Raw genomic sequence first — 16,330 nt, forward strand, 5'->3', positions numbered from 1 at the left:
CCCTGGGTGACTAATGGCCCCATTAGCCTGTCCCCACTGCCCTTTAAAATTCTTTTAAAGGGACAAAAATAAATTGATTTTTTTTGGACCATCAAAATCAGGTATTTAAAATTTTTTCCAGTCTGCTTTTCAAGTATTAGGTGCTCCAAGTATCCTAGAGAGATCAGAAGAGACTTATTTGGCTTTGACCTACAGGCAGATAAATAAAAACATGTTTGACCTTTGGAATTCATATGGAAAACATCTAGAATGAAGGAAGATGTTAGCTAAATGTTTGGGGGGAAATAGCTCATTTTATCTTTATTACAAAAAATACTTTATTGAGTGCTTCTAATGCCCTCCACCACATCCTCTTGATTGGTTGTTCCCTTTAGTTGTGGCTGACTTCATGCATGGGTGACCTGACAGGTTAACTGCACAGAGTATCTCTTGCTTTCTGCCCCAGGGTATCTTTACTGCCCTGGTGTGGGACATCCATGGGAATCTGTTCACTTATATTCACCCTGGAAGTGACAGATTATGAAAAACCCGTGGTTTAACCTTTCTCTAAAGGAGGATGAGTCAATGGAGAAATATTCCCTTCCAGTTCTTATTTCTTGGGAGAAGAATCTTTGAGGCTCCTTAGAAGGTCCCAGTGAGACTGAGTGGTCCACAGCAGGACCAAGCCAAGAATGCTCTTTGGATTAGCTGTCCCTCCTTCCCTGCTTCTTGATCTCCCATGCTTATTCTCTAGAATCATTCCTACAAATAACCAGCTGCCTGAAAGCCTGGGGTCTCAAGCTCAGCTTTCTGGGAGAACTCAGGCTAGGAAAACATTTATTGTAGAAAATTAGAAAATACAGATAAAGACAGTAAATCACCCCATAAATCTGTTCTCTCTAGAGATCTTTTCTGGTAAGATTTGGGTGTGTATTTTTTGTAATGCATACACTTGAAGAGATTTTGCCATACATGTGTCTATGTATCCTGACTTGCTCTATTGTGAATATTTTCATATGTTTTTCTTCTCCAATGTAATTTAATAGCTGCACAGTTTTTCATTTACTCACTTGTCATGTGTAATACTACGTGCCAGACACTGTACTGAGCACTGAAGACATAGCTATGAACAAATAGATCAGGTCTCTGCTCTCATGAAGCTGACAATCCAGTTAGGATCTTTCCTATGTTCTGATTCGGTATAACTTAGTTAACCAGTGCCCTTTGCTCAACTACTTAGATTGCTTCTGATTTTCAGTACTATAAACAGTGCTTCAGAGAACATTCTTAAAGGCATTCTTTGGACTCCTCACTCAATTCTCTTCTCTTGGATAAATTCCTAGAAGGGGAATTGCTGGAAGAAAGAGGATGTGAGTAAATGAAGGTGCTGGAATTCCCATCTAGATCTAACTCTGGCACCCAGGCTGTCAATAACTGTGCTGATGATATCACTGAATTTGAAAACATATATACACATACGCATGGTAACCCCAGGTGCAGTCAAATGGTTCCTAGCTGTTTCAGATGTGTGGACTCTATGATTTTGACAATTAGCAGGTCAGGTATGGAGTAAGAGGGCTTCCCTGGTAGCTCAGCTGGTAAAGAATCCGCCTGCAATGCAGGAGACCCTGGTTCAATCCCTAGGTTGCTCAGTTCCCCTGGAGAAGGGACAGGTTACCTACTCCAGTATTCTTGGGCTTCCCTGGTGGCTCAGACGATAAAGAATCTGCCCGCAATGTGGTAGACCTGGGTTCCATCCCTGGGTTGGGAAGATGCCCTGGAGGAGAGCATGGCAACCCACTCCAATATTCTTGCCTGGAGAATCCCCATGGACAGAGGAGCCTGGCTGGCTACAGTCCATGGGGTCACAAAGAGTCAGACATGACTGAGCCACTAAGCACATGGAGTAAGAAAGAGGATTAGAATCCTGGGTCTGCAAATTACCAGCTGTGTGATTTGTGGCTGTTTGTCAATATGGTGGAGACATTAGTTCTCACTTTAAGGGTTGTTACTAAGTAAATATTTATTGAGCTCCTACTTATCACTGACCTCCAAGCTAAGAATTGACAGTCCAGTAGGGAAGGGAAATGTTAGTAAGCCATTACACAAATAAAAGATTACAAATTGTGTTCTGTGCTATAAGTATGGGATGCTATAAGAATGAATATCAGGGAGATCTGATTTGTGTGGGCAGGGTTTGGGAGATGAGCTGAGACATGAAAAGCTGTGGAGGAGTTAAGTCCAGGTGGGGAGAAAAATTCCTTGTAGTAACAATTGATACAAAGCCATTGGAAGTTGGTATGCGATTGTCTTTTTTCTTTCCAGTCTCACAGCCCTCTCACTTGTAGTTCCTTCTAGAAAGATCTTTTCTGAGATCTGATCATCCCATAGTTGGTTTCTCTTCTCATCTAGCTTTTAGTTCACATGCCATGTCAGACGGTCCATTCTCTGGATCATCCTTCTGAAGGTAATCCTCCCATCCCCGTCCTTCGCCTTATTTTATTACCTTGCTGTAGCTTCTTCACTTTCATGCATTGGAGAAGGAAATGGCAACCCACTCCAGTGTTCTTGCCTGGAGAATCCCAGGGACAGGGGAGCCTGGTGGGCTGCTGTCTATGGGGTCGCACAGAGTCGGACACGACTGAAGCGACTTAGCAGCAGCAGCAGCAGCTTCTTCATAACACCTCTCACGGATCAGACGTTCATATTTATTTGTCGAACGTCTCTTCCTCCCCCCACCCCCTTACTTAAATCCAAACCCCAAGAGGGAAGGAATTATTTTTGTTGCTGCAGATTTAAATGTTGAATTCTCAGCGCCTGGCATACAATAGTTGCTCAATGCACGTTTGAAAAAACAAAAACAAACGGCTTGCCGCAGTGTGCACTTGGCAAAAGCCACAAACAGGGAAGCTGAGAAGCTGGGGGCGGGGGCACAGACCCCGACCCTGAGCTCCGCCGCAAGCCTCACCAGCCCTGCACAGCCCGACGGGGCGCGCGGGGGCGGGGCCGCCCACCCGGAACCGGAGAGCCGGGAAGCGGCGGTTTCCGGCGGCGACGGACACTTCCCGCGGAGGGACCTTCCCGCGGAGGCACCGTCCCGTGGCGCCCGGTGGGCCGAGGCAGGCGGGGGCGGCGGCGATGGACGACCACAGTCTGGATGAGTTCCGCCGGCGCTGGCAGGAGGAGCTGGCTCAGGCCCAGGCGCTGAGGAAGCGGCGCCGGCCCGAGGCTGCCGAGCGGCGGCCGCGGCGGCCAGAGGTGGTGTCCGGGCGCGGCGAGCAGCAGGCCTCGGGGTACCTGGCGCTGGCCCAGGGTCTTCTGGAGGGCGCGGGGCGGCCCCCGGCGGCGCGGGCGACCCGGGCCGAGAGGCAGGAGGCGGCGAGCCGTTCCCGCTCCCCTCCGGCCCGCGACGCTGCCGGGGGCGGAGAGCAGCTGGTGGACCAGCTCATACGGGACCTGGTGAGTGGCTGTCGCCTCCCGCCGAGGCACGGGCTGCCCCCGCCCCGATACAGACCGCCTGATGAGTTGGAAAGTGACTGTGCCACCGGTGGGGTTGGGGGGGGGGAATGAATAGAGGTGAGTCTGGCGGTTTACAGTCCACGGGGTTGCCAAGAGTAGGACACGACTTAGCGACTAAACAGCAACCCAACCCTACGTTTGTGGATGCATTGAGTATCTTTGGAAAGTGTGGTTCCGAACGGGGGGCGGTTTTGTCTCCCGTTTTGGTAGTGTCTGGATACATTTTTGGATGCCACAACTGGGGCGGGGCAGTGTGGGGTGGCTGGTAGCAGCAAGTATCTCGTGGGTAGAGGCCAGGGGTGCTGACAAAGATTCTACAACGCAGGACAGCACCCACAAAAAATTACCTGGTCCAAAATGTAAGTACCAGATCGAGGAAATCCTGGTCTGGAAGGGCTCCTAAACTTGGGGGAGGCAAACCCACCATGCGGACAGGAAGGAATTTTAACTTTTCTCTATATAGTGTTTGGACAATTCAGGTTTTTTCTGACTGTGCATGTGTTACTTCAATTAAAATACACAAAAAATATTTTGATAAGAACTTTCATGCTACCGATAGTGACCATTTTATGGGACATGAATATCTTCCAGAATCTGGAGAAAGCCGGGGACTTTTTTTTTTTTTTTTAATCCTTTTCAGGAGATTGGCACAATCAAGATCACCAGAAACACAATCATGGTTAAGAGTTGGGGTAAGGCAGCGGGTTCAAGGGCTTCATTTAAATTGGGCTCAAAGGCAGTATCTGTGGCTTCCCAGTTGGAAGTAGTTATGTAATTGCCAAGCTGTTTCTAGAAGAAATGGATTACTCAACATAATATATAGTTATATTCAAATAACATTAGTAGCTGTAAGTTTTCACCAAGTTTCTGGTTCTGTGCTCTGCCTATCTCTAAAGTTAGAGATGACGTATTTTTTTTTTTTTGGTCTATGTGTTAAACATTCTCATTTAACGTGTCAATTCTTACGTGTGTGAAAATTCATACTGGCATCATGCCTGCTTCTGTAAGAAGTGTTTGACCACTAAAGTCTGACAGATGTAAACATTTTTAAAATTTAATGCCTTGGCGAGGTGGCTTATCACCTGATAAGTTGCCCAGGCCAGGGCGGATCTACACAGAAGTTATTCTCACAGACATGTAGGCAAAGGCAAGACCAGTGCATGGGGGGTGAAGAGAAACAGGAATGGGGATTATTAGGACCAGTAATCCTCCCTACTGAATGTGGCATTGTCTTTAGGAGTCACAACAATCCTGGGAGGTAGGTATTGTTGGTCTCCTTTTACAAATGAGGAAATGCAGGTTTTCTGTAACTTGCTCAGGATTACCTATCTGACAAGTTCTTTGGATTGAATTTGGGTCCAGATCTGTTGGACTTTAAATTTCACTAGCTAGGAGTTCCTTAAACTTGACTTGTTGCATCAGTTTCCAGAGGAGGGGGCCCAGAAACCTGGTGATTGGAATGATCAGGTGAGTTTGAGATATTGTTCTCAGCTTTACCACCTCTTGGTTTGGGGTCCTGATGCTCGCTCGGGGTTTTCCAGACTTAACACTCCTGAGGCGTCCATTCCAAAAACAGGAGCCCTCACTTAAGCATCCTAAAAATGGAAGCAGCCTGCCTTCTGGAGGATCCAAGGGACTTCAGAGTCTCAGTCACTACACCACCATCAGCAGCATCCAACCGTTGGGGCATCGCTAGTGGTTTTCTTTTGTTTTCTGTACTTAGCAATCATCAGTAACACGGCGATAAATAAAAAATAAACTAATAAAATCATTGTGTGCTTGCTTGTTGTCTCCTTGGTATTGTCAGGGTTTAGAAATGTGATTTCCAGTTTTCCCAGTGACCCTTTCCAGTGGCTAGCATTAGACTTATTTGGCAAATGAAGTTTAGGAAAGTAATTGACTTAAGGGACTCACCCAGTATCTTCAGTCAGAAAACCGATGGCAGCTTTTATAAAAAAGATCTGGATTTGTATTTCAGGGGTTGTAAGTCCCAGAGCCCACAGAGGGCAGGCAGGCAGGAATGTGAATGAGTGAAGTAGGCTGTTACTCATTTGATCCTTTTTTCCTAGTTCATCAGGTGTTTATGTTGAGCACAGATTCCAGCCATACTTTTGTAATAATTTGTTTCATAACGACTACCATTCTTTTTGTCACATTAAATAGTAAACATCATAACGGTGTAGAAATTGTCTTCATGATATCACTAAAGAAAAATACTTAACCGTTTTTCTTGATGCACAGCCCTCCTCTTGGTCTTGTTTCCCCATTTTTTTAAAAAAACAACCTCTGTATTGAATTGTACAAACCATAAATGTACATCTTAATGTGTTTCCAAGAATGTATATAGCCATGTAAACAGCGTCCAGGTTACAGAACAGCATTACCAGCTCTTCAGAACCTTTACTTGTGCCATTCCACCCAAGGGTAACCTCTCACCTGATTTCTAACACCTTAAATTTTATCTGATTTTTAAAATTGTATCAGTAGAATCATATAGCATGCACTTTTGTGTCTGGGTTCTTGTGCATAGCATTATGCATGAGATTTATCCCTAGGAATATGCCACATTGTACTAATTCTACTGTTGATGGGCATTACTGATAACTAGTTTGTTAATCACCAGCTTCGAGCTGTCTGGAAAAGTGCTGCTAGGAACATCTTGTAGATCTTCTGGAACATATGAACAGGTTTGTTGGGTATCTGCTTAGGAGTAGAATGGCTGGGTTACAGTAGGCATACGTTCACCCTTAGTAGATATTGACCGTTTTCCAAAGTAATTGTACTAACTTTTTCACTTTTCATAGTAACTGGAATATGTGGAATATGGTATTTCACTTTTTTCTTTGCCATAAATATACTCCCACCCAACTGAGATGACATGCGGCAATGAACTTGACCCTAATATGGATGAGATGATAGTGACAAATTGGGGAATGTATGCTATGGCTGTGGAGAAGGAAATGGCAAACCACTCCAGTGTTCTTGGCTGGAGGATCCCAGGGACGGGGGAGCCTCGTGGGCTGCCGTCTGTGGGGTCGCACAGAGTCAGACATGACTGAAGCGACTTAGCAGCAACAGCATGCTATGGCTGGGCTAAACGTGGGAGTCTTGACCCAGATTAGCTGGTTGTTGCCATGTAAGAATGTGGTCCTGGTGTTATAGAGTCTTTAGGTTTTTTCCTCCCCAAATTGTGATTTGTGTTTTTATGTGGACTCTTACCAGTTTCTTTTTCATTTTTAAAATAATTTTATTTGTTTACTCTGACTCTGCTGGGTCTTTGCTGTTGTGCGTGAGCTCCCTCTGATTGCAGTGAGTGGAGGCCACTCTTCGTTGTGGTGTGTGGGCCTCCTTGTGGTATCCTCTTGTTGCGGAGCACAGTCTCTAGGTGCACAAGCTTGAGGAGTTGCTGCACGCAGGCTCAGCACTTACGGTGCACAGGCTTAGTTGCCCCACAGCATGTGGGGTCTTCCTAATCGAACCTGTGTCCCCTGCAGCCGCAGGTGGATTCTTAACCACTTGGACCACCAGGGAAGTCCAACTCTTATCAAAGATTTTTTGCTACAAAATTTTTTCCCCAAAATTTTGGCTTAAGACAAAGAATTTATTTAGCTCAGTGTCTTTCAGGGTGGCAGTTTGGGCTGGGCATGGGTGGGCTCGTGTACATGTCTGAGGTTAGCTCCTGTCACGGAAACAGCTCTGGCTGTGTGTGTGTATGTGTGTCTCATCATCTAGCAGGTTAGCCCTGGGTGGACCTTATCAGAGTTATGAGAGTGGTAGGAGGGCAAGTCCTAACCCACAAGTGCTTGTGAAGTCTGTGTGTTTATTGTCTCATTGACCAGAGCAATTCATATGTCCATACCCAGAATTGGAGCTACGCAAATGCTTGAGTACAGAGAATCATGTTGAAGTTGGGACTAGTTAATACAACCATCTGCCACAAGAACTCTTCCTTCCTCTAGTTCTCCATAACACTTCTCTGTGGGCTAGATCTGCCTTGGGCCATGAGTTTGGGATCTGTGGGTGACTCCTGAAAGGAAGATTGAGTTCTATTTGGTATGCCCCGCCGCCCCCCCCCCAAAAAAAAAAAAAACTCATGACAGTCTCATCCATTTGACCTGAAAAGGAAATAAAAAGTACCACCTCCTTACTCTTCCCCCCTTCTCACTACTGCACTTGACTAGTCTTAAATTTTAAAAAAAAAGTACCACCTCCAAACACCCGCTCTCCCCTCCTCTCCCCATCTTTGGTACTCTGTTACACTGTCAGGTCTTCTATTTTTGGTGCAGTCTCTTTCAGTTCAGTCTTCAGTATCAACACTGAAGCAAGAACAACTAGTAAGTTATCAGGAGTGAAATTGCCTCTTGATGGGGTAGTGTTGTAGTGTTACACAGTCGGGTACAGGCCTGACCTTTGATGGACAAGCCCAGCTGAAATGAAGACTTGGAAATGATTGCTCTTGAGCCTTCTCTTACGAAGCTTTTGATACAGTGCTTAGAGACCATCTGTTCTAGGTGGTGAGTTAGGGACACCTAAATTGTCTTCTTGGTATACGGTTGAATTAGTGAAAGAAATGATATGGCCCTGGAGAGAAGTTTGGAGGTATTGCCTTTTTTTGTCCTTTTCCCCCTTTTCAATAAACTCAGGGTTCCCATAGGTAGTAGAGCTGCATGAATATAATCACAAGCATATTGCTGCGTTCTTCACTGTGGTGGTCATGAAATCCAGTTGCTCAGTCTCATTTCTCTTTAGGTGGTGTATCAGGACTCTGGGCAGCAAGCAATCAGCACCCAACTTAAATTGGTTTAAAAAACCAAACTGGAATCTGTTGATTCACATAATTGAGAATTTCAGGTGGTAGTTCTTGTTCTGTAATGTAATTTATAATGTAACTAGAAATACTTCCATCTCTCTGTTTTTATCCTCCCCACCCCAGTTTTACTGAGCTATAATTGACATCAGTTTAGTCTGTCAGTCGTGTCCGACTCTTTGCAACCCCATGGACTGCAGCACGCCAGGCTTCCCTGTCTGTCACCAACTCTGGAGCTTGCTCAAATTCACGTCCGTCGAGTTGGTGATGCCATCCAGCCATCTCATCCTCTGTCGTCCCCTTGTCCTGCGCCCAGTCCCTCCCAGCATCAGGGTCTTTTCCAATGAGTCAACTCTTTGCATTAGGTGGCCAAAGTATTGGAGTTTCAGCTTCAGCATCAGTCCTTCCAATGAATATTCAGGACTGATTTCCTTTAGGATTGACTGGTTTGATCTCCTGACAGTCCAAGGGACTCTCAAGAGTCTTCTCCGACACCACAGTTCAAAAGCATCAATTCTTCGGTGCTCATCTTTCTTTATAGTTAACTCTCATATCCATACATGACCACTGGAAAAACCATAGCTTTAACTAGATGGACATTTGTTGGCAAAGTAATGCCTCTGCTTTTTAATATGCTGTCTAGGTTGGTCATAGCTTTTCTTCCAGGGAGGAAGCATCTTTTAATTTCATGGCTTCAGTCACCATCTGCAGTGATTTTGGAGCCTCCCAAAATAAAGGCTTTCACTGTTTCCATTGTTTCCCCATCTGTTTGCCATGAAGTGATGGGAGCGGATGCCATGATCTTTGTTTTTTGAATGTTGAGTTTTAAGCCAACTTTTTCAGTGTCCTCTTTCACTTGAATCAAGAGGCTCTTTAGTTTTTCTTTGCTTTCTTCCATAAGAGTGGTGTCATCTGTATATCTGAGGTTATTGATGTTTCTCCTGGCAATCTTGATTCCAGTTTGAGTTTCGTCCAGTCTGGCATTTCACATGATGTACTCTGCATGTAAGTTAAATAAGCAGGGTGACAATATACAGCCTTGATGTACTCCTTTCCCGATTTGAAACTAGTCTGTTGTTCCATGTTTAGTTCTAACTGTTGCTTCTTGACCTGCATGCAGATTTCTCAGGAGGCGTGTCAGGTGGTCTGGTATTCCCATCTCTTTCAGGATTTTCCACAGTTGGTTGTGATTCACACAGTCAAAGGCTTTGGCATAGTCAATAAAGCAGAAATAAATGTTTTTCTGGAACTCTCTTGCTTTTTCAGTGATCCAGCAGATGTTGGCAATTTGATCTCTGGTTCCTCTGCCTTTGCTAAATCCAGCTTGAGCATCTGGAAGTTCATGGTTCATGTGTTGTTGAAGCCTGGCTTGGAGAATTTTGAGCATTACTTTGCTAGTGTGTGAGATGAGTGCAATTGTGTGGTAGTTTGAGCATTCTTTGGCATTGCCTTTCTTTGGGATTGGAATGAAAACTGACCTTTTCCAGTCCTGTGGCCACTGCTGAGTTTTCCAAATTTACTGGCATATGGAGTGAAGCACTTTAACAGGATCATCGTTTAGGATTGAAATAGCTCAACTGAAATTCCATCACCTCCACCAGCTTTGTTTGTAGTGATGCTTCCTAAGGCCCACTTGACTTCACATTCCACAATGTCTGGCTCTAGGTGAGTGATCACACCATCATGGTTATCTGGGTCTTAAAGATCTTTTTTTGCATAGTTCTTCTGTGTATTCTTGCCACCTCTTAATATCTTCTGCTTCTGTTAGGTCCATACCATTTCTGTCCTTTATTGTGCCCATCTTTGCATGAAATGTTCGCTTGGTATCTCTAATTTTCTTGAAGAGATCTCCAGTCTTTCCCATTCCGTTGTTCTCCTCTATTTCTTTGCAGTGATCACTGAGGAGGGCTTTCTTATCTCTCCTTGCTGTTCTTTGGAATTCTGCATTCAAATGGGTATATCTTTCCTTTTCTCCTTTGCCTTTCACTTCTCTTCTTTTTTCAGCTATTTGTAAGGCCTCCTCAGACAACTATTTTGCTATTTTGTATTTCTTTCTCTTGGGGATGGTCTTGATCACCGTCTTCTGTATAATGTCACAAACCTCCGTCCATAGTTCTTCAGGCACTCTATCAGATCTAACCCCTTGAATCTATTTGTCACTTCTACTGTATAATCGTAAAGGGTTTGATTTAGGTCATACCTGAATGGTCTAGTGGTTTTCCCTACTTTCTTTAGTTTAAGTCTGAATTTGGCAATAAGGAGTTAATGATCTGAGCCACAGTCAGCTCCCAGTCTTGTTTTTGCTGACTGTAGAGTTTCTCCACCTTTGGCTGCAAAGAATATAGTTAGTCTGATTTCAGTTTTGACCGTGTGGTGATGTCCATATGTAGAGTTTTCTCTTGTGTTGTTGGAAGAGGGTGTTTGCTATGACCAGTGCGTTCTCTTGGCAGAACTGTGTTAGCTTTTGCCCTGCTTCATTTTGTACTCCAAGGCCAAATTTGCCTGTTACTCCAGGTATCTCTTGACTTCCTACTTCTGCACTCCAGTCCCCTATAATGAAGAGGACATTTTTTTTTTTTGGCGTTAGTTCTAGACGGTCTTATAGGAACTGTTCAATTTCAGCTTCAGCATTACTGGTTGGGGCATAGAGTTGGATTACTTGGATAACTGACATAGAACACAATAAATTTAAGGGTTACAGCATGATGACTTGACATAGCTATATACTGCAAAATGATTGTAGTAAGTTTGGTTAACATCCTTTACCTCGTAGTTGGCAAAGTTTTTTTTTTTCTTCCTAATAGGAATCTCTTCATTTCTTGGTCCTGCTTTCCTTTTGTTGGCTTTATTCATAGACAGGTGCTCTCCAGTTTGGGATAAAATGGCTGCCGGCCAGTTCAGTTTTCTATGCTAGCAGCTAAGCAACTCGGTGAAAAAGAGCATGTTTTATGCTCCCAGAGTGATGAACTTTAATTCTCATTGGTCCATCCTTGAACCAGTCACTGATGCAAATTGGCCAGGCTCACATCCACTGTCTTCTCCTGCAGATGAGTGGAGTCAGCCTCACCTAACCCATGTTGACTAAGAATGGGATGATTTCCTAACAGAAAAGAGGAAATGGATATTGGGCAGAAACAACAGATGACTGCTTTAAGGGGGTAAGAGTTCAAAGTGTTTGCAGGAATGTAGGTGTTTTCTGTTCATCCAACATGTATTTATGGATCAGCTAGGTTCTGGGGAATCAGCAGTAAACAGAATGGACACAGTCGCAGACCTCAGAAGCCTACAGTCTTGCTTTTTTTAAAAACTGAAATGGTGACATTAATGGATCAGGTTGGCCCTGGTTACAAGTCCAGCCTCTGGAATCAGGCAAACTCGAGTCCACATTTGGTCTCTGCTGCCGCCTAGCTGTTTGACCGTGGGCAGTTTCAGTTATCTTGCCTTACTTAGCAAAAAAGGTCGATGCTAGTATCATCTTGTATGGAGGCATGGGACATTCTTAGCACCAAGCATGGCTTACAGTCAGTAGCCAGTAAGTTAAAGCTAGCACTATTATTATCAGTGGTTTTGCAGAAGAGTTTATTATGCTATCTCACTTCCTCTTTGCTAAGCGTTATTCCTGGTAAACCTCTTGCTTCAGCATCCACCCCGCCCTTGGATTGGAATCCCTGAAGGGCAGGTCTGTTGTCCTCCTCCTGTACCCCCACCCATGGTACTGAGTGTAGTAGTGGCCCTGCCTGCATTTGTGGAGTAGAAATAACAGGGACTGCTGCTTCCAACAGCAACCTCATAAGGAGGATCTATGGCGGTTGGAACCCTGGTGACCATTCAGAGCATTAAGATTTGGGTTTTCAGGCCTGATAAAAAATTTTAATACTGTTGGCCAGTATTTATTGCTCAGTTTGTCACAGCCTACATCTCTGTTGTCAGCAAGGTCAGTTTGATGACTTTCCTCTTTTTGTTAAACTTAGAAACAAGTAGGGAAACACTAATACAAAATGAGAAGGCAGCCTAGTCAAATGTGAACTCAAGTGTTGGCCCGCCTGGTGAGACTTCCCTTCCTTTCTGTCCTTTGCTTTCCTTTTAAGGCTTCACTTGATGCTTGTTCCTCTGTTTACTCTCTCCTGATTCCTCCAGCCCAGGGTTCGCTGCCTTCTTCCTTACCCAAACTAGAATGTTCTCCTGTCAGTGCCATTCATTTTTTCCTGTTGTGAATGAGCAAGTGTCTACTTGGGCATGTTTTGAAATGGTCTCTGTGTGTGCACTAGAACAGTTTGTAACTCAGGGCATCTGTTCGTTGGAAGGTTCTGCTGCATGCAGCAACCTGGGCTCCATTCATTCACTCCTCAGATAACTCATTAGGCAGCTTCTTGGTGAGCCTGGCAGGTTACAGTTGATGGGGTCGCAGAGAGTTGGACACAACTGAGCAGGTGTGCACATGCGTGCACTAGAGAGAGGGCTTCTTGGTACCAGGCAGTGTTCTTGGCACTGAGGCTACAGCAGTGAACAAGACAGAGAAATCAACGCTCTTATAAAAGTCCACATTTTGGGCAAGAGGGAGATGGACAATGAACAAATAATGGTTGGGTAGTAGATGCTCTGGAGAAAAATACAGCGGGTAGAAGGGATAAGAGTGTGTATGTGTTGGGGATTGGTGTATTCAAGAAAGCCTTCTTGGGAAGGTCACACTTCCAGAAGCGGGGAGAGATTCAGGAGAGGGCATTCTAGGCAGAGGACGGCAAGTGCAAAGGTTCTGTGGCGGCCAGGGCCAGCTGGCCTCACGGGTCCGTGTGACCTGTGTGGTCACCTAGGGCCCCAGGCTCAGCAGCATATGCTGCTTAGTTTAATGCCCTCTTGTTACCATCTTGAAATTCTTAATATTAAACAAGGGGTCGTACACTTCTGTTTTCCTCTGGGCTGCACAAATTATATAGCTAGTCTTGATGGTATGAATGTGTTTGGAGAGTTTGGGACCCTTGACAGGGAACTTGTACAAACCAGCCATACCCACACAGGCTCCTCTGGGACCTGAAGCTTTTGACAAAGGGCTCCCTCTTCTCCTGACTTCTCTTCCTCCTGGAGAGAGAAGTTGCATCCCATTGTAGACGAAAAAGGGGCTTTGAAAGCAGAGATCCAGCCTCTTCTGCCTTCCTAGCTTCCCCCACTGCCCAACCTCCTGGGATTGCCCCAGCTCTCACTAATCCAGGTGCTAAACCATTTTGTGTCCATCCCTTGTCAGCGCCTGGGGGAATCATACCGGTAGGTGGTGAATGATAGTGGCTTTTGAAGTTGGCAAGCCCATTAAAAAAAAGCACCTTGGATGTTGAATGTGCATCTGCTGTGTGCAGCGCAGTGTGCCTGGTAGACACTGCAGTGGACCTGTAGTGCACTGTGTACTGTAGTTCAGTTACATCAGCCACGTATGTGATCAACCAAAATTCATTGAATTCCTTTTGTTTTTTCTCATAGTGACACGCAAGGGATCATGCTAAGTGTTAAATGAAAAACTGGCCTTTTGTGGACTGTTTGGGAGTTCAACCACCTTTTATAGCATTGTTGCTTCAGAGAAATGATTTCCAAGTTCTAAATAGCTGGCTTCCTAATGAACTTGGGAGTACCTTGGGGGACTGTCTTTATTGCTTTTTGTAGACTCCAGTTTTTATCCCATTTTATGTGACAATGATATATTTCTATAAAAAATTTTAGTTCTGAGTGTTGACTTCATTTCTTACACACCCGCTCATAGTACCTCCCGCCCCAGCAGTTGGCATGGTCTTCAATTCAGATAGTGTTTTGGACGTAAAACATTTTACCTTATTTTAAAAATGAAAAGGTCACATAGTTATTATGCGTTTTGAGACACATTTAGGAACGTAAACGAACACCTGTTTATCTCAACAGTATTTCAGACCTTTCCCCCTGCAGTCGACCAATTTTATTTTTCTTAAAGAAAATACAGATGAAACTGGAACTCATCCACTCCTTCTCATGAGATTGTGTGGGTCTGCTCTACTCTTCAGCAGTATGTGAACAGTTGAGATAAATTCCTGTAGAAAACAGTCTCCTTTCAGGGGCAGATTTCGCAGAAATGTTGCGTTATCTGTTGTCTAAACTCGAGGTTCTTGTCTCAGTTTCTTAAGACGTCATCTAGAGAGAGAGCTTTCGTGTTCTGTTTGCCCTAGAGATGAATGCTGGGAACAAACCTTAAGTCCGTTTCTTCACTCTTTACTGATTTGGCGCTTAGTGATTATCCCTTCTTCTACTAAACAAGAGAAGACAGATTAAATTTCTAACAGTAAGGCACAAAACCAATCCATTTGCAGAATTAGTCTTACATTAGTACATGAGAGTACAAATCGGCCTCCCTGGGGATGGATCTGTTTGCAATTTCTTTTAACATTTACTGGAGTAAGTCCAGTAGACTTTGGGAAAATCAAGTATTCACTGACTTTGAATTAACAAAGTAACATAACCTCTCTGTGGTGGCTTTCTTTTTTTTTTTTTTGACTTGATTGGGAAAGGATTGATTTTTATATCTGTCGATAAGTTAGGGTTGTGTTTCTCAACGTTTGGTTTGCATGAGAATTCCTAAGGAGTAGATGCCTGAGCCCCACTCCTGAGAATTTGGAACAGAAGGTCTGAGTGAGACCCTGGATTTTGGTTTGAAACACACACACCCAGACAACTCCAAAGATGATTCTGATGTTTGGTACAGGACAGCGGTCACCAGTAGTGGATAGCGAGTCAATATCTGAATCATTAAAAAAAAAAATTAAAAGCCAAATTGTATGCTGTCAAAAGGATGTTTTTCTTTAAATTTGAAGAAATGTTAATACTTTGTGGGACTTCCCTGATGGCTCAGTGGGTTAAGAATCTGCCTGCAATGCAGGAAATGCAGGGTTCAATCCCTGGTTGGGAGGATCCCCTGGTGGAGAAAATGGCAACTCACTCCAGTATGCTTGCCTGAAAAATTCCATGGATGGAGGAGCCTGGCGGACTACAGTCCATGGGGTCGCAAAGAATCAAACAGGATCAAGCATGTACACGTTAATATTAATACTTTAAATTTATTGGTCTTCCGAGTGGTCTTCTGTACCATAGATTTGGCCATTCTAAATTATTCTCTAAACTTTGTAATCATACTAACACTTTTATAGTATGACAAAGTTTCCTGTAATATTTCAAGTGTCTTTTTTTTAAGATTTACTTACTTTATTTTTGGCTGTTCTGGGTCTTTGTTGCTTTGGGCAGGCTTTCTCTAGTTGCAGCAGGCAGGGGCTCCGCTTCATTGCAGTGTGCAGGCTTCTCATTGCAGAGCGTGGGCTCTAGAGTGCGTGGGCTTCAGTATTTGCAGTGCGTGGCTTCAGTAGCTGTGGCTTGGGCTTTAGAGCTCTTGTTAGTGCTTGTGGTGCACACACTTAGTTGCTTCACAGCACGTGAAATCTTCCTGACCAGGGATTGAACCCATGTCACTTGCATCGAAAGGCGGATTCTTCACCACTGGACCATCAGGGAAACCCTTTGTCTGATTTCTTAGGATATCTTAGTTTCTGAAATGACAACTTGTCCATTTCCGTATTTAAGTTGGTACAGATACAATTGGTTAATTTGGCCAATAACTTCTGGGGTAGCGGTATGTTGGCGCTAGTGTTAAAGAACCTGCCTACCAGTACAGGAGACACACGAGATGCAGGTTTGATCTTGGGTCAAGTAGGAAATGGCAACCTGCTCCAGTATTCTTGCCTGGAAAATTCCATGGATAGTGGAGCCTGGCGGGGCGCAGTGGAGCTGCAAAGAGTCAAATGTGACTGAAGCGACTGAGCACAATGGCACATGCTTCAAAATAGTCTAGGTAGAAGTCTGATGGCACCTTTTAGGTTACAAGGTATTTCTGTACCCACTAGTAGCATTATTATTATCATTTTTACTTACATTTATGAACTGCGGGAAGTCCCAAATGAGAGCACTTAGGACCTTCCTGCTGCCTCGGCTAATTTATACGTGGCTACTGGATTGCAGCCTCAG

At 44.3% G+C, this 16,330-nt stretch overlaps 1 protein-coding gene across 2 annotated transcripts in view; it reads left to right on the forward strand.

The window, feature by feature from the left end:
- Positions 1-3,024: 3,024 nt before the first annotated feature.
- Positions 3,025-16,330, forward strand: part of FBXW8 (F-box and WD repeat domain containing 8) — a 113,628-nt gene continuing 100,322 nt past the window's right edge. The window contains exon 1 of one of the 2 annotated variants that reach the window (XM_027566702.1): positions 3,025-3,438. In XM_027566702.1, the coding sequence (XP_027422503.1) occupies positions 3,118-3,438 (321 nt within the window). In that variant the 5' untranslated portion in view covers positions 3,025-3,117. The remainder of the gene's footprint in view (positions 3,439-16,330) is intronic. The other variant, XM_027566701.1, reaches the window with a different exon arrangement.

Source organism: Bos indicus x Bos taurus, chromosome 17 (assembly GCF_003369695.1).
Source record: "Bos indicus x Bos taurus breed Angus x Brahman F1 hybrid chromosome 17, Bos_hybrid_MaternalHap_v2.0, whole genome shotgun sequence".
Classification (NCBI taxonomy): domain Eukaryota; kingdom Metazoa; phylum Chordata; class Mammalia; order Artiodactyla; family Bovidae; genus Bos; species Bos indicus x Bos taurus.